This window comes from Rattus norvegicus, chromosome 3 (assembly GCF_021556685.1).
Source record: "Rattus norvegicus strain SHRSP/BbbUtx chromosome 3, alternate assembly SHRSP_T2T, whole genome shotgun sequence".
NCBI lineage: Eukaryota > Metazoa > Chordata > Mammalia > Rodentia > Muridae > Rattus > Rattus norvegicus.
The window spans coordinates 64,642,315-64,664,843 of record NC_141536.1 but is presented as its reverse complement, the minus strand read 5'-3'; the positions used below and the strand labels follow the sequence as shown (position 1 = coordinate 64,664,843).

General features: G+C 40.2%; 1 protein-coding gene and 1 non-coding gene across 5 annotated transcripts in view; one reads left to right on the top strand and one right to left on the bottom strand.

Moving 5' to 3' along the window:
- The first annotated feature begins 207 nt into the window (after nt 1-207).
- The window catches only part of Nckap1 (NCK-associated protein 1), a 74,549-nt gene continuing 52,227 nt past the window's right edge, over nt 208-22,529 (top strand). The window contains exons 1-3 of one of the 4 annotated variants that reach the window (XM_087654021.1): nt 208-589; nt 10,054-10,071; nt 11,054-11,164. In XM_087654021.1, the coding sequence (XP_087510147.1) occupies nt 482-589; nt 10,054-10,071; nt 11,054-11,164 (237 nt within the window). In that variant the 5' untranslated portion in view covers nt 208-481. 4 annotated transcript variants of the gene reach the window in all.
- Nucleotides 20,372-20,473, bottom strand: LOC148006491 (U6 spliceosomal RNA). The gene has a single exon (XR_015685050.1). It is a non-coding gene; the product is annotated as a U6 spliceosomal RNA (small nuclear RNA).

The following is a 22,529-nucleotide window of genomic DNA, read 5'->3' as shown; positions in this document are numbered from 1 at the left end:
CGCAACGGCGGTGCGGGCCCTGGGGCGTGGGGAGCGGGGACAACTTCGGGGGAAGTCGAGGATCGCGGCCTGGGGGTCCCTGAGCGGAGGAGGCCGGGCGGGGCGCACAGGACTCGGGCCGCAGTTCTCCCGGCGGCCTCGCGGGGGCGCCGGCGCGGCCGATCAGGTGACCGAGCGCCGGTCCCGGCTGCGGGAAGCCGCCTCCTTCTCAGCCGCCGCCGCCGCCGCCGCCGCCACACCTAGCGGAGGAGCCGGGAAAGGCGGCCCGGGAGTTGGGGGTGTACTGGGGCGGAGAGCGCGGCGGGTGGAGGCGGAAGGGCGGCGGGCGGAAGCGAGCGCCGCGGCTGCTGTGTCACGGCGCGGGTGGGCGCACGGCATGGGCGCGCCGCGCTGAGGCGGAGGTCGCGGGCGGGCGGGCGGGCCTGAGGGAAGCGGCGAGCCGGGGAGTAGCGCGCCCGGCGGCGGCGGCGGTGGCCGCACCATGTCGCGCTCCGTGCTGCAGCCCAGTCAGCAGAAGCTGGCGGAGAAGCTCACCATCCTCAACGACCGGGGCGTCGGCATGCTCACGCGCCTCTACAACATCAAGAAGGTGCGCACGGGCCGGCGAGACCGGGCGGGGTGCGGCGGGGAAAAGGCCGCGGGCGCGAGCTCGGCCTGCTCGCGCGGGGCCTCCGGGATGCGCCGCGGCCTAGAGTGAGCCGCTGGGCGCGCAGTCGGGAGCTATTTCCCGGCTCCCGGCGGCCAGAACCGGCCGGGCCGCGCATGGCCGCCGCCGCGAGCTGGTGTGCGGGGAGGGAGGGCGCGCGGCCTTCCCGGGCTGCGGTGAACGGGCCCGGGGTTCTTGGCGTGCGAGTGTGGGAATGCGGCGATCGACTCTCCGGTCCCCACTTGGCCACTTGATTTTTCGTTCCAGGAATAAATCCCCCAACCCCCGACAGCATGTTGACGTTTGGGATAATTTCATTTTGAAGATGGACTGGAGGGGGAAGTGAGGGTGGAACCGGTTTTCGTCTGAAATACTTGTAGGCTGTGAGTCACTAGAACAGGAATAACCACCTTTCCTCTCTACTCCTCCTCATTTTAGTTCTCCCAACCCTATCTGATTAGCAGCGAAGCACCATTCCCTAAAGTACAATGGCTGTGTAAAATAAAGACCAAGTGTGCCCCCGTTGCCATCTCCTTCACAACATAGTACGGTGATTTGAGCAACTAGACAGTGGACCCATTGAAAATCTGAGCGTCTTCAGAATAGGGAGTGGAAGGCAGTATCGAAGTAAAGAAAAGTAGGTCTAAAGGTGGAAAAAAAGAATTGCCATTAATTTACCTTAGAGGAAAACAACCCCAAATCCATTTATTTTAAGACCACTTTGATAAGCCTCACTGATTTTGATAAAGAGAAAAAGTTTCCTTTTGGTATAGTTTATACCAGTAGATCCTTGTGCGGTTCTGTGTGTATCTCTGTCATATCTCTCATACTCTCGTTTATAAAAAATATATATATAATATATATATATATTATATATATATAACATGAAATATCCTCTTGGCCATAGCAATAGAATATAGGTCGTTTGTGAGTATACTGAAGATGCTTTTTAAAGTTTAGAACCAAGCATTCCAGTAGAAACTTGTTTATTCAGTTTGTACAGTTTGCTTTAGACACCGCAATTCTGAAGCACACTGCTTTAAGTTAGTGATACTAAACGTTGGGAGTGGATAGCTGTGTTGTTCTGGTTACTCACTTGGCCTTTTTAATGATCGTCTCTAAACCCAGTACAATTTGGAGCTAGGATGAACCCAGTGAGTTTGCGCCATGACCATGACATCCACCCCTTGCTTGTACCTTCGTAGGGTTAGGAAGAATTTAAACTAGTATAAGTTGCATTGGTGAGACACTTTGGATTTCACTGCTTAAGAAATTTGGAAATCAAGTTCTACAGGGACTTTTTTTTTTTTTTTTTAAGAGAAACCCCAGCAAGTCAAATGTTACTAAAAGTTACCAGACCTGTGGTTTTGTGGTTAAAGGAAATGGTTATGATGGTTTCTAGAAGAGGAAGTGAGAGTAACATTAAAAGTGACTTGAGTATTTGAGTAAAAATACTTCCTTTCATTTGGCCGAGTCACTAGACATTTTTATAGTATAAGTATAAACAGACTTTAATACTTTATTTCCATGGGTGGTAGCAAATGGAATTCTAAGCATTTAAACTCATAATTCCAGTTCACTGCCTTTTTTTCAAAGTGTTTTTCACTTCCTGTTTTGAGAAACTTCGGGCCCTTGTGTTGACTAGAATGGAAAATACTTGATCTAATTATCAAGCATTTGAGTTTTAGAAATGCTGTATATTTCAGCACTGAACATATTTTTATGGCTTTTTGAAATATTTTTGCCTGCTTGGCTTATGAGTTCCTTTTGGGAAGAGTGATACTTGGGGCATTATCTAGCACACAAGGCTTTGATCAGAGCTTGCTGAAATTCACTCTGTGTTTAAGTTAAATGCATCTGATATTTATTTTGTGAGAGGAAGAAAGAGCAGGTGTGTGCGTAGGTTAGAGGAAAACTTGTGAGAATGTTCTTATTCCACCTTGAGGGTTCCTGGGACATCAGGTCAGCAGGCTTAGTTGCAAGTTCCTTTCTGCTCTGAGCCATTTTGCTGGCCTTTTGGGTTGACTTTGAATCCTTTAGCCTGTGGAATTGCCTGTCTACATCTTCCCAGCTGGCTACAGAGTGAGACATGTGTTCAGATATCTTGCCAAAGAAGCAAGATCTGTTCACCTTGTGCTTCTCAGGTTCACGTTGTCTGCGTTATTATGACAGTATAAATCACATACTCTTCTATTTATTTTTATTTTTTTCTTTTAGACTTTTAGCTTTATATGTGTGAGTGCTTTGAATGCATGTATTTCTGCAGCACGTGTGTGCCGGATGTGCACAGAGGCTAGGAGAAGGTGTTAGATCCCCTGGAATGGAATTAAAACGACTGTGAACTACTATTCACCATTCAAAACCTGGCATCAGTGGCTTTACCCATCTTTCTCAGTCCAACATCTCCCACAGTCTCAAGCTTACACATTGCACTTGGTTAGCTATATGTCTCTCCCATGAAGACAAGAATGTCTCAACCCTGGAGGTAATATACCTGTTTCTTCAGTGCTAGAGAAAACAGTCAGTAGATGGATGAATAGGGAGGGAGCCCTGTCAACACTGGGACTTCCTAACAGAGTAACTTACAAGGAACCATTTTAAAAAGAGATTATTTGAAATTATCACATATACAGATCTATTCACTCAGTAACAATTTAAGATTTTATGAAGTTTGATATTAAAATACTACATTATTATGCTTTAACAGAGAATTTGTCTAAGTATACAAAAGTATATAAGTACACCAAAGCCTATAGTATTGTTAGATTCCTAATAACAGTATCAACTCTTACAATCTTAAGAGCTTACTATATTCACTAACAGATGCAGTATTGATAACAGTATATGCCCCATTTTAAGCAAAATGCCCTATTTATTTCTGTTAGTTTTACTTATGTTCTTTTGTCTTGTCCAAATGCATCAGGGACTAAATCTTAACGGTAACCACAGAGGGGGCTGAGGAGACAGCTCTCCTGGTAAAGGGCTGCTATACAAGCCTAAGAACCTGAGTTTAGTCCCAGGTTTGTGATCCTAGCCCCAGGGAGATAGAGACAGGTGGACTCCTGGAGCTTGGTAGCTAGCCAGCCAGCCTGACCTAATCAGCCAGATTGTGCCTCCCCATGTCTCAAAAGAAAAAGTAACTCTTGAGGAATGACACCAACAGTGACCTCTGGCTTCTACATGTACCTGTATGTGCACACACCTACACTCAACCCACTTAAAATCAGAAAGGAAAAATAAATGTGACCTGCAAAGGTAATACAGAATATATATTATCAAAGAAATATATCTTACCAAAGAAATTTGAGTTAAAATTTTAAATTCTCTTACCCTTTAATACATTACAAAGGCAAACAGATCTCCATTAATCATCACTGATACACTGATAACATGATGAAAACAATCTTTTCATCCAGGTCCATAGAATTTCACAAGTAGTCCATGATAAAAGGGAAATTATTACTGTGCTTGTACATGTCTGTAAAATTATCACACATTAGTTTAAGTTACCTATTCCTCTCAGATGTAAAAAGTGAACTGGATCTATTCATAGTCAGCTTTCTTTTTTTTTTTTTTTTTGGTTCTTTTTTTCGGAGCTGGGGACCGAACCCAGGGCCTTGCGCTTCCTAGGTAAGCGCTCTACCACTGAGCTAAATCCCCAGCCCCCATAGTCAGCTTTCTAAAGAAGCTACTATGCAGATTTTAGAAGCAGTTAGTTGACTCAGTGAGTAAATCGTGACTACCTCCAGGTGTGATGACCTGAGAATGATCCTTAGGATCCCTATAATAGCTGGGGAGTGGTGGTGAACCCTTGGGAGACAGAAGCAGGCAGATCTCTGAGTTTGAGGCCAGCTTGGTCTACACAAGTTCCAGGACAGCCAGGAGTACACAGAAAACCCTGACTTGAAAAAACAAACAAACAAACAAACAAACAAACAAGGAAGAAGAAAAAGAAATGCACATGGTGGAAGGATAGGACAGAAGGACTCTGGAAGCTGTCTTCCGACCTCTACATGCGTTCCATGGTTCATGTAAATGTCGTCCCCCACCCCTCTGCATGCAAGATCAATCAGTTCAAAGGTTTTAGAAGTGGAGAGATGGCTCAGCAGTTGTCAGCAGTGGCTGCTCTTCCAGAGGCTCGCACCCACATGGTGATTCCCAACTGTCCTTAACTTCAGTTCCAGAGGATCTGACACCTTCTGGCCTCTAGAGGTACTCGGCATGATCTTAGCTAATATTTTTTATTTCTTCTTTTTAGAGAGAGAGAGACAGACAGACAGACAGACAGAGAGAGAGAGAGAGAGAGAGAGAGAGAGGTCTTGGGGAAGGTTATTCCTTTCATCCATCATGTGGGTGCGAGGGATTGACCTCTGGTTATCATGCATGGTGGCAAGTGTCTTTACTAGCTGAGCCATCTCTCCAACCTTATAAATTTTTTATGTGCATACAAATTATACTTCCTTGTACTTAGATTTTCTTTTTCCAAGTCTTATGACATTTTTGTGGATGAGAGTGACATTCTAGGCAAAGTTTTAATATTAATTTGTTTTAACCTTGAACAATTTATTTATCCTCTTAGGCTGCAAATTATAAAGAAAGATTAGTAGTTCTTACCCACAATTAAATTATCTTTTTTTCAGTACACATTAGAATTGCCTTGGAGAAACTTAAAGATGTCTGGATCTTGTTTTGACTCTACTGAGTTAAAAGTGGTTCCGATGCTAAGAACCACTGATATAAGCAAATAATGTCCATACATACCTGTTGATACCTGTGGGTGTTTTCCTTGACGGCTGTTCATTTTTGGGGCTCACTTTTGTCAGCTCGCCTATAACTGAGTTTTTGGAAGTCATGAGATGTCTTCATGGCATGCACTTGCCTCAGTGACTGTTAGATGGTAACCTACATGTTTCACACCCCCTGTTTTGGTTTACTGATTTTCATTTTTGGAATCTTAGATTTTCCAGTTCTCCCACATTGTGCAATATGTTAATAACTTCATATTTTGAGAAGCAAAACAGTTATTTATGTAAAGTATTCGTACAGTGCCTGGTAAAAGAATAAATGGGCTTGGAGAGATAGCTCACTGAGTAAGGGCTCTTACTACTCTTCCAGTGGATGTAGATTGGTTCCTAGCACCCATATCTGGCTCACAACTACCTGTAGTTCTAACTTCATCAGGGCAGCATCGTCTCCTGGCCTCTGCAGATACCTGTAGTTTCTCCTCCACCCCCCCATGTGCGTGTCGGTCTGTCTGACTGTCTCTCATATACACATGTAAACTTTAAGAATAAAGAATAAACATAGTAAATGCAGCTGCTGTTCTGGGTCTTGGAACAGAGCAGACACTTCATAAACGCTCAGACTCCCACCTATTAAATCTAGCTTGGAAACATATCTTAAGTACCGTTTTTACTATTTGACATTATAGTTGGACGTCTACTTATTGTTCACACAACAGTGTGTTCTGTAGTAGTTACTTAAAGAATCTGTTTAATATTGAGCATTATTATGTTAGTGTATAAAACTTAAAAAAATCTGTTTCATAAACTGAGATAGTCTATTTTTCAGAACTAAGAAATATAAGGAATGCAGTGATATAATTTTTTTTTAATCTTTATTAACTTGAGTATTTCTTATTTACATTTCGATTGTTATTCCCCTTCCCGGTTTCCGGGCCAACATCCCCCTAACCCCGCCCCTTCCCCTTCTATATGGGCTTCCCCTCCCCATCCTCCCCCCATTACCGCCCTCCCCCCAACAATCACGTTCACTGGGGGTCCAGCCTTGGCAGGACCAAGGGCTTCCCCTTCCACTGGTGCTCTTACTAGTCTATTCATTGCTACCTATGAGGTTGGAGCCCAGGGTCAGTCCATGTATAGTCTTTGGGTAGTGGCTTAGTCCCTGGAAGCTCTGGTTGCTTGGCATTGTTGTTCATATGGGGTCTCGAGCCCCTTCAAGTTCTTCCAGTCCTTTCTCTGATTCCTTCAACGGGGGTCCCGTACTCAGTTCAGTGGTTTGCTGCTGGCATTTGCCTATGTATTTGCTGTATTCTGGCTGTGTCTCTCAGGAGAGATCTACATCCGGTTCCTGTCAGGCTGCACTTCTTTGCTTCATCCATCTTATCTAGTTTGGTGGCTGTATATGTATGGGCCACATGTGGGGCAGGCTCTGAATGGGTGTTCCTTCTGCCTCTGTTCTGTACTTTGCCTCTCTATTCCCTGCCAAGGGTATTCTTGTTCCCCTTTTAAAGGAGTGAAGCATTCACATTGTGAGCTGAAAAATTGTTGGGAGACTTTAAGTCATCAAATTTTTTATTAAAAATTTTTACTTCAAATTTTATTTATGTGTATGAATGTTTTACATGTAAGTACGTATGTGTACAATGTATATGCCTTGTGCTGAGGAAGTCAGAATAGGGCTTTGGATCCCCTGGAATTGGAGTTCACAAATGGTTGTGAACCAAGGTGTGGGTGCTGGGAATTGAACCCAGGTCCTCTGCAAGAGCAGCAAGTGTTCTTAACTGCTGAGCCATCTCTCTAATCCAGAATCATGGAAAATTTTAGTGAAGGATTTTGAAGGATGTAATGGTTTGAACTTCTTAGATCATGATTTCCCCAAGATTTATGATTTATATTCACCTATAATTTAATAATATCTTTAATTAAATCAGATGAACTATGGGCCACTTGGGCCAAAAGACAGGTCTTCTTGCTTTCCCACCCCTTAGGTCCCCTCCCTCCCTCCTTCCTCCCTTCCTTCCCTTCCCTCCCTCCTTCCTTTCTTCTTTCTTTTCTATAGTGTACCTCTAAATTGGAGAAGGGTTGGGGGCGGTGAGGTGCGATGCTTAGTCTGCTGGAATAGTTACAGAGCCAGTTTACCAAGATGGCATTCAGGCTAATCTAGCTAGCCATCCAGCCTCTAGGACCTGCCTGTCTCTACCCCCCACTCCACACGCACCCGCCAGTGCTGGGGTTACAGGCACGCTGCTGCTTTCATTCAGTTGCTAGGATCTGAACTCAGGTCCCTATGCTTGCGCTTGACCTGCTGAGCCATTTCTCAGCTCCTTTTGTTATTATGTCAGGATTCAGCCTTAGCCAAGTAGAGGGATGATTTTTAGTTTTTAAAAAAGCTGTACTTCCAGGATGACTATTCAAAAGTAAAGGATTAGCTATAATTTTGATAGCACGAGATGCTTTTAAATATATTGACACTTTCTGTTCTAAAACAGTATAAATCATTTTCTTTCAAGTTTTCTGTCCCATAAATGAGTTGATTTTATGAATTAATCTTTATGGGTGAATTTCTGGTGAGTTAGAATTTCCCTGCTGTGGTAGTATTGTGTGAAACCATAGCTGAGTTACAGTCACAGCTCCTTGCTAGCATGTATCTCATCAGGTAACTTAATCAGATCAGAGTTTAGTTTTCCTCGTACTTTTTTTCCCCCTGAGAATTCCTCATATAAATATCTTTCTTTTTATTAAGCAAATTTGTCAAGTAAGTTGATTTTAGAGAAAGTGGAATGGAACATCCGTATATTCCTTCTATCTGTTAATTTTTTAAAGCATTCATTGTATTCAGAGCACACCCCACACACCACACCCCTATAGTGAATATAGACGTTTCTAGAGCAGGTTGTAATTATTATCTCCGGTTTAGTAGGCGAAGAGTCATGCTGTGAGGGCTAAGTTAGCTGCTGTGGTTATACAGCTATTTTGCCGCACAGTCCTGCCCTAAAACTCATTCCTTTGGGCTTCACAGATGGCATGGGAGAATTTGTTGTTAACATACTTGAGTTCCTGAGTTCAATCCTCAGCACCTAAACCCCCAAGTAAAACATAAAGCTATATCTTTTGTAAGTAGAACAATTGTAGTGTGTTAGACGTAGGGTGAGTGATTGAGAAGGGGAATCACAGTTGTTAAGGAAGTTACACTAAATGCGTTGGTTCTAAATACCTTGACACAGACGGTTATTGATGATAGTCTCCACAGTAGACTTCTAGGTAATCATCATAGTGTTTATTATAGCGTTCCTAACAACAGCATGCATTTTTTTGAGCAACTATGTCTCAGTCACTTTGCTAAGTACTTTACATGGATTACCTAAGTTCTTCAAACCCTCATACTGACATGGTGAGGTAAGTATTCTCCGAAAGAAAGACTAGGGGGAGAAAGATATATATTCCCCAGAGCTAGTAAGTGAGAGGTTAGAAGCCTAGCTGAATTAGATTAGATTTCAGCAGAATCTATCATCAACTGAGGGATGCTCTTTACATATGGCCCACTGAGCAGCATGCACAGAGGTGACCCAACTCTAAACAAAGTCATGTATAATTTTATTTTCTCCATTGAAGTAGAATTCCTTTTTATTTTGTTGTCCATATAAGAAGGATATTTCTTTTAAATCTTGGAAAATGAGTATTGTTTTTATTGATGAATAAAAACTGTTAAGTTACTGATAATACTGTTGATAATACTGTTTAAGTGGATACCCAGATTTTTAAATAAGTAGAATATAAAAGATATATATCATGAAAAGACAATGTATTGAGTCACTTTAGGATTCTGTACTGTCTTAGGCTTGGTTTATATAAGGACATGCTAATCTGTAGTTATTTTTTATGAGCAGTATCTTAGTTGTGTGAGTCTTGGTTACTAGTTTATGTTATACTTGATATCTTGAAAAAAGAAGACAATTTAGAAAACTAGTCTATAAGAAACTATGTCAATATAGTCTGAGGGAAGGCCAGAGTATCCTATTATGTAGAAGTGGATTTGCGTAGTAGCTTTGTCAGACTCATTAAAGGTTAAGTTCTAAACTTAAAAAATTGTTTGATTTAATTATACTGAGAATTGGTATCGCGTTCCTATTTCGATTTAATTATACTGAGAATTGGTATCGCGTTCCTATTTCCCTTTATAAAAATGGGAATGTTTTTATTGGCTTAGAAGCTTGGTGATATTTGAAAAATAATTTCAATTTGAGCTAAAGTACAAAGTTCATCCTGTAATGATTAATTATTTTTATTCTTGGCTACCGTTTCTTTTTAAGGTATGTAAAATTTCACTGATAGTTTTGCACCTATTTTTATAGCTGCATGTAGTCTTTATTTTTCCTTCTTTCTAGTATTATTTTAAGTTGGCTTAGGAGGACCACAAAGATACTGACAAGGTTAAACACTTACACGGTAGCATATAAATCTCTATGCATAGTATAAACTATATAACTATTGTCTAATAGAACTCGCTACTTAAGTACCTTATGAATTGTAGCACCATACAGTTTTCATCTTGTATTGTTACTCATAGTCTGCAGTGCATAAGTTTTCTACTGAAAAAGTGTGTCATAATTTGACAATCATTGTTTACACGTAATCTTCTCTCTTTTTATTACAATGCTTCCCCAGCAAGGACAAGTTTGGAAGGTTTGCAAAGCTTTTCACCTTCCCTCTGCCCGCTTGCCCGCTTTCAGATCAGTCTCATGTTTCATAATTCCTCTTTCTGTAATCCACAACATAGCCATAGTAAACCAGAAGGTCAGCTTACAGTACTGTATCGCCTCTCACACCGCAGACATCACTGTAAAAGCATAGGCTTTAAAAGTGGAATAAAAATTTAAATAGGAATGATAGGATTTTCAATATTTCCTTAAGAAAAAGCATCTCACTTGCCCCAGCAGTTGTCCTGTAACTGTGCTGTTACTAGCTCCTGTTCAGCTTTCCAGTAACGCTTGTAGAGTGCTTTCCAGTTCACCTCAGAGGAGGCTGCTGATGCGGTCAGGTGCAGACATCTTCATTCTTCAGTGCTCGTGAGCTAGAGCACAGATGTGGTGCCTTGCTTGAGGTGCTGCTGGTATGAGGGAACAGTGTGTAGTCATGCTCAGAGGACAGGCAGCGCACCCGGAGGGTAGAGCAATTCAGTTTTAGCAGCTTCCACTCCTTTTGAACCAGGACTCTTGTATTAAAATTGAATGTTGGTAGTGAATGAGGAAAACATTTTGGAAAAGACATTCAAACATATTCATTTTATAACACTTAGAAACATTTTAGGACTCTACTTAATATTTAATTTTGTAATACTTTATCAGCTTCAGATGAATACAATCCTACCTCAAACCAAAAAGGTTTTCATTTTCTTTTCCTTTTTTTAGGTTTGAGCTTTTTCCTTCACTGCTGTTCTGCGCTAACTGCTTTAAAACTTTCCATGCGTTTTTTTCAGTAGAAGAGCATCTCTGTACTGTCTCCCATCGCATCTCTCAGCTGTGACAACCCCTGCACTTTGCCTGTTCATTTTATCACCTGCTCACCAAAACCAAGAAACCTTTCTAATTTCTGATTTCAGATTTGCTCTTCTTCCTTGATTTTAGGAAGATACATTTTACTTTTTTTCATTACTGTTGTTTTTCAGGCATGTGGAGATCCCAAGGCTAAACCATCCTACCTTATTGACAAAAACCTGGAATCTGCTGTGAAATTCATAGTCAGAAAATTTCCTGCTGTAGAAACGCGCAACAACAATGTAAGTTGTCCCAACTTTCTACTTGACATTTCTCATGTATGAGAGCAGCAATGCTCAGTGGAATGTTTTATCTCCTGATAATCTAATGCCATGTGCAACATTTGATGCACAGCTTCTAGACCTTACTTAAATGCTTTTGAAGACAGCACTTGTTTCTCTGAAACTGGAAAAATTCTAACTACATTTTATGTGGAAAATGTTGAATCTTAATTTCATGCACTATTTTCTTGGAAGACTAGGTAATGGACAGGTAAACAGCTCCCCAAATGTGCGTGACTATTCGGGGGGGTCTTTTTAGCCTTTCATCATTAACCTAAGTTTGTTTTGAAGTTGGCAGTGGCTTTGTGGAGCTTGGTTGCTTTAGGAATCAGCTTTTAACATGTGTTTGCTTACCTGCCATTCTCGTAGTTCCCAAGAGCACTTGTAGAAGAAAAGGAGGCTATATATGGTGTTGCACACTAGTTCCTATGTGGAAGCTTTCTTATAAAGTTTGGTCATATTTAGTCATCCTGCTCTGTTTATTTTGGGGCAGTTTTTATATAGTAAACTGATGAATGGACAATCTTAGAGTTGTTTTACTGTAACATTTATAAATGTTTTATTGGAATGTTTTCACAGGTCATTATTTTGTTCCATATTTTAACTCTTGTTGTCTTCTTGCTTTATGTAAAAATTAAATTTAACAGTTTCCCCTATGAGCTCCCCAATCTTGAGAATCTTTTTAAAGATAAATTGTCATGTTTTTGTCCTGAAATGATTTATGATCCTTGAAGACTTATATTTCCCTTGTTGATAATACTCAAAATTTTTTTTAATATAGATAGAAATGTTAGAATTAGTAAAAGTAAGTCAGGTGCTTTTTAAAAAGTCTTGGTTTGGGTTTCTTAAGCTTTTTAAAATACTATTTTATATCTTTTTTTATGCTAGTGTTGGTAAAAATCTTGGTTATATTAAAAAAATTGTATTAGTACTTTTTAATTGATTATGTAAAGGAATCACCAAGGTCCTACTAGGAAAAAATTGATTCAAAGCACACATTTTTAAAAAGACAATTATTTAATGTGGACAATTATAAAAAAAACAACAAAAAAACAGAGCAAGATGGTATTTCATTGAATAATTTCCATATAACCCAAAATTAAAATGTTAAAGTGAATAGGAAACATGCATTCTTTAAAAAAAGAATCCTTAATTCCAGCACTCTAGAGGCAAAGGCAAGTAGCTCTCTGTAAGTCTGAGACCAATCTGGTCGACAGAGTGAGCTCAGGGACAGCCAGGGCTAGAGAAACACTGTCTTGAAAAACAATAACAACAAATAAACATTTATTCATTTTCAGTTTGTAGTAAGGTATTACATATTCTTTCAGATGTGCTGGTCCACTCTTTTGGGCAGAGGCAGGTAGCTCTTGGTGACAGACCAGCTTGGTCTACATTGGGAGTTTGAGGTCCCCAGGGCTGCACAATGAGACTGTCTCACAGAAATGAAAATGTTACACACTATGCAAAGGACAAGTGAGCTAAAGATAATCAGTAATCTGCTGTCTCTTTGGAGAGATTACATACTCACTCAAAATGAGCTTTAATGAAAACAGTAATTTGCTGTCTCTTCTGAGAGATTACATACTCCCCGGAAGTGAGTTTTAATGAAAAGCTGTCACTTAATTCTGTATATACTTGTTCCTAATAAAGTATCTGACATGAAAATCTCCTAGATTTAGTTTATGTTAATTTTCATATGGCACATTTACTGGATGTAAGATCTTAGACAGTTATTAGGAGCTGATAGGTGCATAGACCGTTTAGTAATAGTAAGCACTGTTAAAGGGCCAGTCAGCAGAGTAGTAGTTCTTACTGTTTGCAATATGCCTGGCAAGCTGCTTGTGGTGACAGTGCCTTGTAATCTTTGTTCTTCACAGTTTTACTCACCTTCTCAAAAATTAAAAGCACAATATGGAAATTTTGATACTTTGCTGAGATATGATTTGCATGCCATACAGGTTGTCTCTTTGAAGTGTATGGTCTAGGGTTTTTAGTATCTCCACAGAAGTACTCTGTGTTTTAGTTACACAGAGCTGTGTATTCACAGCTTGGTCAGTTTTAGAGCAGTCAATCACCCAGAAGAAATCCTGCCTCCTGAGCACTCAGAATCCCTGTTTCCCTGAGAGCCTCCCAGTCCTAGGGAAGCAGTAAGCACTATATACTTTCTGTGTCTGTGGCTAGTCTAGAGTTAGTATGAAAATACAACTATGACATGTAATGCTTTGTGACTAGCTTCTGCCATTTAACACAGTGCTTTCAAGGGTTATCCAAATGCTGGCAGATTTTACACTCCATTTCTTTGTTTAGTGGCAATTATCCCACTGTGGATATAAAATACTTTATTCATCCATGACTTGATAGGTGCTCGTGTTCTTTTTACTTTGCTCAGTCATGAATATTAGTATTATGGACATATGCAGCTTTCAGTGCATACATTTGTGATATGTTTTTTTTTCTGTGTTGAATCTATACAAATGATAACATGTTAACTGCTTTAGCAGCTGGCCTCAATTTATCTCTGGGCACTTTAATGATGTTGGAAGCCATGAGAGCCTGATGTTGAGTATGTCACAGAAAGCATTGTTGTGGGTAGCAGGATCGGTGTGTGATGATCCCCACTGCTCTCAGTTTTATTCGTGATCAGGCCCTTTGTGAGCATTCATTGTATATTTAGCTCACCCCCCATTAGGGTGTTGAATCAAATGCCTTATATGTTTCAAAGTATGCTCTTGAAATACAATTTATTATAACGGTAACATAGAAGCTTTAAATTATAGGTGCCACTTATTCTGTATATGCTGGGCTTTGCGTTTGGTAGATTACATTAAATTCAGACTATCCAAATTACTGAATTTTCCATTACCATGAAAGTTCAACTGTACAGATATCCATGTTTTTCCTAGATGTCTGAAGATCTCTTATGATCCAATACAAGGAAATCAGTAGAGACCCTTTTTAAACCAGTGTTAACTTTCCATAGGAAATTTTTTAAATCCCAGGTGTGTACTTAAAAATTCTTACTATTTTTTCAAATAATTTTAATTTAAAACTTTCTTCTTTTTTTTCTTTGAATTAACATCTAACATCCAGTTTATCATTTAAAAAAAATATTACCCTGTAATTCCTGTACCTGAAAGGTGGAGGCAGGAAGATCAGGAGTTTAAGTCCATCCTCAGTTACAGCAAGTTCCAAGCCAAAATACAAACAAGTGAGCGTAAAAACATTCTGTCATTATAGAATTTTCCTATTGTGTATTTGAGGGTAGTATCTTTGATTTTAATTTCCGAAGAAATCAGAAAATATTAATGCTGAGTAAATATGTATTTTAGGTTCTCTAAGAACAAGTGTGTTGTTGGTGAGTAGAGGGGCAAAGGTACTGGAGGGATTCTGTGCCAGAACAGTCTATTGCCCAAAGAGTTTGAAGATCATGTATTATTTAACCAGAAATATTTGAAGTTATAGATATTTTCCTTAGGGAGCCCAATATTCAAGAGGCTACGCAACAATTGTTTCCTGTTCAAGTAGTTTACAGCTACTCAAGGAGAGACAAAGCCGGCAGTGGATTCTGCTGTAGAAAGTCACTGTTTTTAAACATCACTTTTGTTCCTGGTGTCTGAAAACAGATATATCAAATATCCAGTGGAAGAATGACTTATTAGGTACATGTTCACTGACTTTCACATGTATTAAACGCTTCCTTAGACTTATATCAGGAACCAAAATCTTTTAAAGCTAAAAATCCCAGTACCTTTAAAAAGGTAAAGTTGATGCAGCTCTCATTCAGGATACCTGAAAGTAACCCTGTAGAAGAAGATTCCCAGCTTTAAAAGCACGTTTCTAGGGGCTGTAGAGATGGATCATTCGTTCAGAGCACAGGCTGCTCTTCCAGAGGACCTGGATCCAATTTCTAGCACCCACATGGCAGCTCACAACTGTCTGTAACTCCAGTCCCAGAGGATCTGAAGCCCTCACACAGACATACATGCAGACAAACACCAACCTGCAGGTCCATGAAATGCAACTAAGTAAATAGTAAAGAGAAGTTAAGAACCAGGTGCCTAGTGGGCATGGTAGCAGTATTGGGGTAGACGTAGGAGCACCCTTGATATGCCTGCTGTGGGAGGGAATTAGAAGAGAAATACAGTCATTTAAATCCCTTTTCAGCCAGTCTTTAGGGGACTTTCCTAGTTTTGCCATGCTTCCGTTATGAGAATAGTATAGTGGTTAGAGGACGGACTGAAGAGCCAGAATTTGAGGTCACGAACTAGTTGAGAGATTTTAGGTAAGTTGTTTGGCATCTGAAGGCATCATTTCTCTTATGTCTAAAGTAAAAATAATCCCTGTCTGAAGGAGCAATTCAGTATGCCTTAAAGCATTTAGCACAGTCTGGCAGATGGCTTTAAAAGGGGCAGCCATTGTTTATGTTACGTCTAACTCCCTGCTTTACTTCAAAGCCAGTGTCATGAATTTCCAAATGCTCCCCCCCAGAAACCCCATTTTTGCTTTGAAGAAACAACATGCTACTGTCTATTATTTGAACATTTTGAACATTGAATTTCTGATAGCTAACACTGAACACTATTCTTTTATTTCTTTCTGCTGTGTTCCCTGCTTTGAACCATTATCTTATAACTTGGTTGCTTAAACTAGAGTCTTTATAGTCTCCTTGGCTTTTATAAAACACCAAGCGTTATTTTGGGCCTGCCTTCAGCACTACGCAATTTCATGGGCTTTCCCCATTCCGGTTATTTTATCTGTTAAGACAAGTACCAGCTATCATAAACCAAACACTGATTTTCATGTTTCCCAGTCTTCTCCACTTGCTATCTCTTCTATTCTCCAACACGGGGAGTAAACCAGACCAATATTTGTGGCTCCTCATACATCTGTCTCTATGGGCCAAACCATTTACTCCTTGTTGAACCTCTGATGTCTAGGAGATATGGGCCAACAATAAAACTTTGGTTTAAAAGAAATGAGTGGGTTATACAATATGATACATATTGTGGCATTGTACTTCAGTATGAGCGTATGTATTCTCTGATGGGAACTTGGTGAAATGTTGTTTTTAACTTAATTGACCTTGAATTCTAAGAAACTAAAAGAATTTCAGTACGGTGAAAAATAACTCAGGCAATAGTATTATTTTTAAATGACAGCAAGAAGGAAGACCTGATGGTTTTAAACAATCGATATTTACTGGGGTAAGGAAGCGAAAGAAGTATGGGCTCTGTGGAGGTTGAATACAGCAACTCACTGTGTTAGGCACAAGAGGCATTAGAAATGCTTAGAGCAACAAATAGAACCAACGAAAGTTAGTAGTTGGGGATTTTAGGAGACTTAGAAAGTGCATCAGTCACTGAGGCAAGCAGGAGAGCAACTTTGCAATGGGACCTGAAGTAACGCCCTAACCTAGTCACTGTTGGTGGTCATGAACGCAGATTAGGACTAGGTTGGCACAAGCATATTCTTTTACTGTAGGCATCATCAGGCAGTTGTAACAGAGAAAGAGAGGGGCCAAAATAACTCACTAGGATGATAAGAGAGGATCTGATGAGTGACGGTGGAAGACAAAGGCTGACAGTGAAGGGGCCTCAGAATGAGAGGTGCGGATACTCTCCCTCTAATGCCTTCTAATGTCTCCAAACTTTCCAAGAACTATAGATGCCCCCAAACAACTAAGAGAAGTCAAGGTGACTTAAGAGATAAATTTTATATTTTTGTTTTTTGACTTGCCATTGAAGGAAACTATTGTTCTATCCTGTGAGCATATATCCCACATAACCCATGGGTGACCTCACTTCTAGGCTCACCTTTAACTTCCTCCACCAGGCTCACTGCCCTCAAGACTGCAGCTGTGGCCTTGTTACTGTGGGCTTTCTTATACTGCAACACAAGACCTTACCCATTTCCTTTCATTACCAGTTGGTGAGTCATTGTGACTTCAAGCAAATGTGAAACTGTGGTTTCCCCACCATCTTTGACTTTACCTGGGAGTAGTTATGGAACTGACTTTTAAACTGTATGACTTGCCTTCAGCAACAAGCATGGGGATGTCTTGTGTATGTGAATGTACATCCCTCAGTATATTTTATGTCTCATTTAAAGTCCTTGCTCAGATTTCTTTTTGTTCAGCTTCTCTCATGATGTCTGATACTTTATTTGCAGTATTTGTTGACAAATAATGAATGATACATTATTTACGGATCATATTTCATCCACCTGGCTGTCTGAATCACTCCTGAAATCTCAGAAAGAAAGCAGTTCTGATTCAAAAAATCTTCTCAAACAAAATAAAAATGTCTTTGTGAAGACATGTTTGTAGCAGCATTCATTATTCATAATTCCAAACTAGGAGCTATTCAGATGCTCATCAACTAACTGATTAATAAATAATTTGTTAATACCCTCCTCCCCAACTGAATATCTGTAAGCTCTTATAAAGGAAGATACATATTTTATTGATACATATTTATGCTACAACTCAACATTAAGTGCGTTATGCTAAGTGAAAGAGTCAGATAAACCAAGCTCTGCATACTGTTGATTCTGTGCTGTAGGAAGTGCCTAGAAAAGGAGAGGTTTATTGAGACAGGAAGCAGATTATTATTTGCCCAGGGCTGAGAGTCAAATCTGGATTAATTACCTGGAAGCAGAGTGTACTCTGCACTTTGGTTGTTCAAGCTCTGAGAAGTAGGTAAATCCTTGTTCTTGTAGAATTTAATTCAAATGGGCAGTGTAGGTGACAAAGTATGCATTTCCTTCTTGAGAGTCAGTAGACTAAATAGGGTGCAAGGTGGAGGTTAGAGAGTGCTAGGAGAGACGTTTTCCTCAGCAATATAGCCTTCACTGAAGAGAAGTGAGCAAAGAGTCTGTAGACTCGACTAGGAGTGAGCAAGAACTCAGATTGGTAACGTGCAGCAAGGCCAGTGTGACATCTGTCGATGATGAGAGTTGACAAGAAACTGAGAGGTGCTTGAGGAGGTGGGGAGGAGGGTGGGGGAGGGTTGGGGGAGGGGGTGACTGGAACAGAGGCAGTGAGCAGGATGTAAAGTGAATAAGTTAAATAAAATAAAATAAGTAAATCAAATGCAACCTTTAGAAAGATAAAAGATATTTTCAGCATGCCAGCAGATCACTAGACTTTCAAACCTCATTTTGAAATACCATTATACTTACATAAAGTCTTTAACGTAAAGTTCTCAACGCGGTTCTTCCCACTGCAGTAACATATTGCATAATTTTCACTAGAATTGCTTTTTTCAAGGTAAAATGCTGTGTGCCTTCAGGAGCACACAGTACTGATGCTCTGTGAAGTCACTTGGAACTCGAGTCCAAAGAGCAGTCAGGAGCCGCTCTAGCTGTCCAGCCAGTGAGAGCTGTGACGTTTAGAGGATCTCAGTACTGTCTTATCTAACTGTATCTGAGGTGGACGCCTACTGAGATACTGAGCAGATTTTTCCTGAAACTAGACTTCCCTTGTTTCTCTTTTGGCCTTTTGAGACAGGTTGTTAAGCCTAGATGAGGCTAGGCTTACTGGTTGCTGGAGTTATAGATGAGTGCCACTATAAAATAATAAAGAAGATGATAGCTATACTCCTTTTTAGTATTAAGTAATATTTAATTGTAATAAGAAATAGGTATATCTACAGTTCAAAAGTGCTGAACACAATAGTATATAGTTGATCTATCTTTTTTCTTTCTTTTTCTCTCCCTCTCTTCCAGTTTTTCTCTCTCTCTCCTTCCACCTTGACTACCTTTCTTCCTTCCTTCTTCCTCCAGTCTTTTCTTTCATTCATTCTTGTGTTGGGTGTTGAGCTCAGGGCTCGCACATGCTAGGCAGTTATTCTACCAGTGAGCTTTTTCTGTATCCATCGAGCTGCCGGTGAAACGCACACTTTAACATTGCATGTCTAACTGGCGCCTGAATTCTCTGGCTCATCGGAATAGGAAACAGAATAAAATGATAATATTCAAGTATAGGCAGGAGCAGGAACTTTCTGAAGGGAACTACAATAGTATTGAAATAACCTGAAACATTCCAAGTTTGACTTCACAATGTTAAAAAGCAGAGTGAAGACACAAACTGCAAAATGGCACATAATCTTTGGCTGTTATACTCATATGGGGATTAATATAAAGAATTGCGTAAAAAACATAAAAACATCTTCCAATCAGTAATGGGTTAATTGTTGGCCTGGTTTTTTTAAAATCTGCTTTGATAAGGGTTCTTAAATGCTTCAACCTCCCTTCTAGCCCATCACCCAGAGGTGGGTGGGGAAGAAAGGTTAATAGGAAATGGGCTTGTGGACTGGTTCAGACATAGTTCTTTGGGGCTCTTTCAGTCTTTGTTGTCAGCCATCCAGTCCTCTAGCAAAACTCCAACACGAATCAGAAGCTACACTCCAGTCCACTTGGCAATCACCGCTCACAAATCAGCAAAGCAGTTTGATCCAAAAGAAATGACAAGGATCTGCCAATTGGCCTGAGTCTGAGAAGCTGTAAGAAACCACCAGAGTATCACGAGAAGTTCTCTACAACAAACAAAGGTCAGCAGTGTGGTGCAAGGAGAGCCAGTGCTAGAGCCTCCTCCTACTGTCTGGGGGTCACATTTATATTCTTCTAAACATCACCCATCCTCTCACATGTCTGCTTCAGCAAGTCATTCTGTCACCTGTGTCTGCTTCAGCAAAACGTCGTGGCATAACTGAGTCTCCAAAGGAACCGGAAATTTCCACTTCAGTTAATGATCTAAATAGATCTCAGAAGAACCTCAAATAATTAATTTTTAAAATGTGTAACATTTTTAGCCTTCAGAGAAATGTAACTAGAACTACTTTGAGACGCCAGTTCATCTTCAAAGAGCTTACTGGCGTCAGAAAACTATTCTGAGATTCGATCTTAACCATGTGAGGATGTCTCTCATTAAGAAAGAATGTTCAGGAACCTGTGCTGCACAGGACTTCCCCCAACTCTCATGCTCTGGAACACACACTGTATATGTGTAGAAAGAAAAAGCTTAAAGAAAGGAAGGGAAGGAAGAGAAAAAAATGAATTTTGAAAAAGGAAACAAATGAGAAGAAAGGCGGCAGATGCAGAGAAAGCAAACCCTGTCACTCCTGTGGATGGGAGTGGAAACTGGCGCAGCCACTGTGAGTAAGGAAAAGCAAAGTCATGGAAAAATTATGGAAGTATGGAGGTCATCCCCGCGCAGGAGCCATGCTAGTCCGTATGGTTCCATTTTAGCACACATGCTGCCGAAGTGAGCATGCTAACTATACTCGACCCTGTACCGTGCTTCTATGTTAGTGAGTTAGCCCTGCTAAGTGTTGCTTCCTTCAGTAATTTGCCTTTCTTCGAAAAAGACAAAAAGTAGGAAATGCTAAATTTCAATTCCATGTAATTTTGCCTTCCTAAAAAAATGCCTATTAATTGAACCGAGCAAGATTAACCAACAAAATATTTCAGTTTAAAGATACACAATTTCTATGACTTAAGGTGTGCCTTATTTATTTCAGTTTTTGCAGATTTTATTTTAACGTTAAGAATAAAGGTACCAAGCCAGAAAATGTAAACAATTATACAAATGTTTTGCTAAAGTATTTTCATATATTACAGGATTATGCTTTAAAATTGTTGAATACATGGTTTTTAAAATAGTGCCTCTCAAATGTCTGCTGTATAACAATATCAGTAATTATTACCTACGTACATTTTAAATCATCTCTGAGCTTGACCCCACCAATGGTTTTTAGGTGTGTCATTCGCCTTGAAAAATACACTATAGTTCTTCCCTTTTTCCTTGTAGTGAAAGCCTGAGAATTGTAATATGTGACATTTCTTATGCATAGTTTTATGAAGCTTTTTTCACTAAAATATGAAACATAATCTTTATTATTAGGTAGAAGTTGTGTGATCCTTATAAAATGTTAGGACTATTGCCAGACACACAGTGCATACTCAGTAAATATTTGTTTCCTGCAAGTACTCTCAAAGGTGTTAGGATTACTTACAAAATGACTTGGTTTTGCTTATTTGAAGAAGTGGTCTGTAGCCTCCATTATTAGTCCCCAGACATGAAATGTGTAGTTTCTAGGTGTTGACCACTATTCAGTGTTGTCGTGTGCCAGGTCATCCAGTTGTATAAATATGTTCCCATGTGATGATGGGTGTGCTAGACTTAGAGACGTTCAGTCACTTACCCTTTTTATATGCATAGCTGGAGAGGGACTTTCTAAAACATTCCTTCCAAATATGTCCTCTGGCACTCTGCATTATGATCCTTTATTTAATACATTTGGCTTGGATACTTCTTGTACTCCAGAATTGCTAAGTACTGAAGAGACTAACACCTTGAGTCTTGTACACTGTGTTGTAGAAGATGACAATGACAAGGACTAGAAAACAATGACTGCCATCAGGAGGGAGTTAGTCAAGCGTGCTTCCTGGAAAATGAGGTTAGTATTTAAGCTGAGTGGTTAGGAGAGTGGGGTTTGGATGTCAGTTACCCCTGTGCATAGAGAACGGCCGTTTGTTTGCTGTATAGTCTACAGGTGAATGTAGGGGAGACCGAGTCTGGAAAAGTAGAGGGACCAGATTGTAGAGGGCATTAAAAACTCACTCCCTTGGGACTTCCATGTAGTCACTGTAGCTGATACAGAGCCTTGTGATATGTTTTGGGAAAGATTAAAGGAAACATTTAGACTAAGGGGAATTTTATTATTGACAAGAGAGATGCCAGGGGAGACTAGAACACATTTGAGAAGACACTGAGGTTTCTGATCTTGGCTGGTACTAAGTATTTAACTTTGCAACATTTGTTTTGGGTTTCATAGATAGCACATCCTTTTATAAATGTTACATTCTTGATATGTGAAGTTTTGTGTAAAAGATCGTTAGTGTTTATAAGAGTATGATGCTCGTTGACTGCACACTAGAATACTGAGGTGGGAAGGAAAGCACTGTTAATGATTACCGTAGGTTTAAGAAGTCACATAGTAGCCATATTATTCTCATATCGTTTGTTTGTTTTTTGAGAATCTATGTAGATTTCACTGTCCTGGAACTCAATATGTAGATGAGGCTGGCCCTGAACTCACAGAGATCCCTCTACCTCTCAGCGCTGGGATTAAAGGCAGATTCCATCATGCCTTTTAGGGTAGGGGACAGGGTTTTTCTGTGTCATAGTCTTGGCTGTCTTGGAACTTGCTTTATAGACCAGGCTGGCCTTAAACTCACGATCTACCTGTCTGTCTCTGCCTGCCAAGTGCTGGATTAAAGATGGGCGCTTCCACACCTGGCTCACATCTCTTTCTTTTGAGCCTAC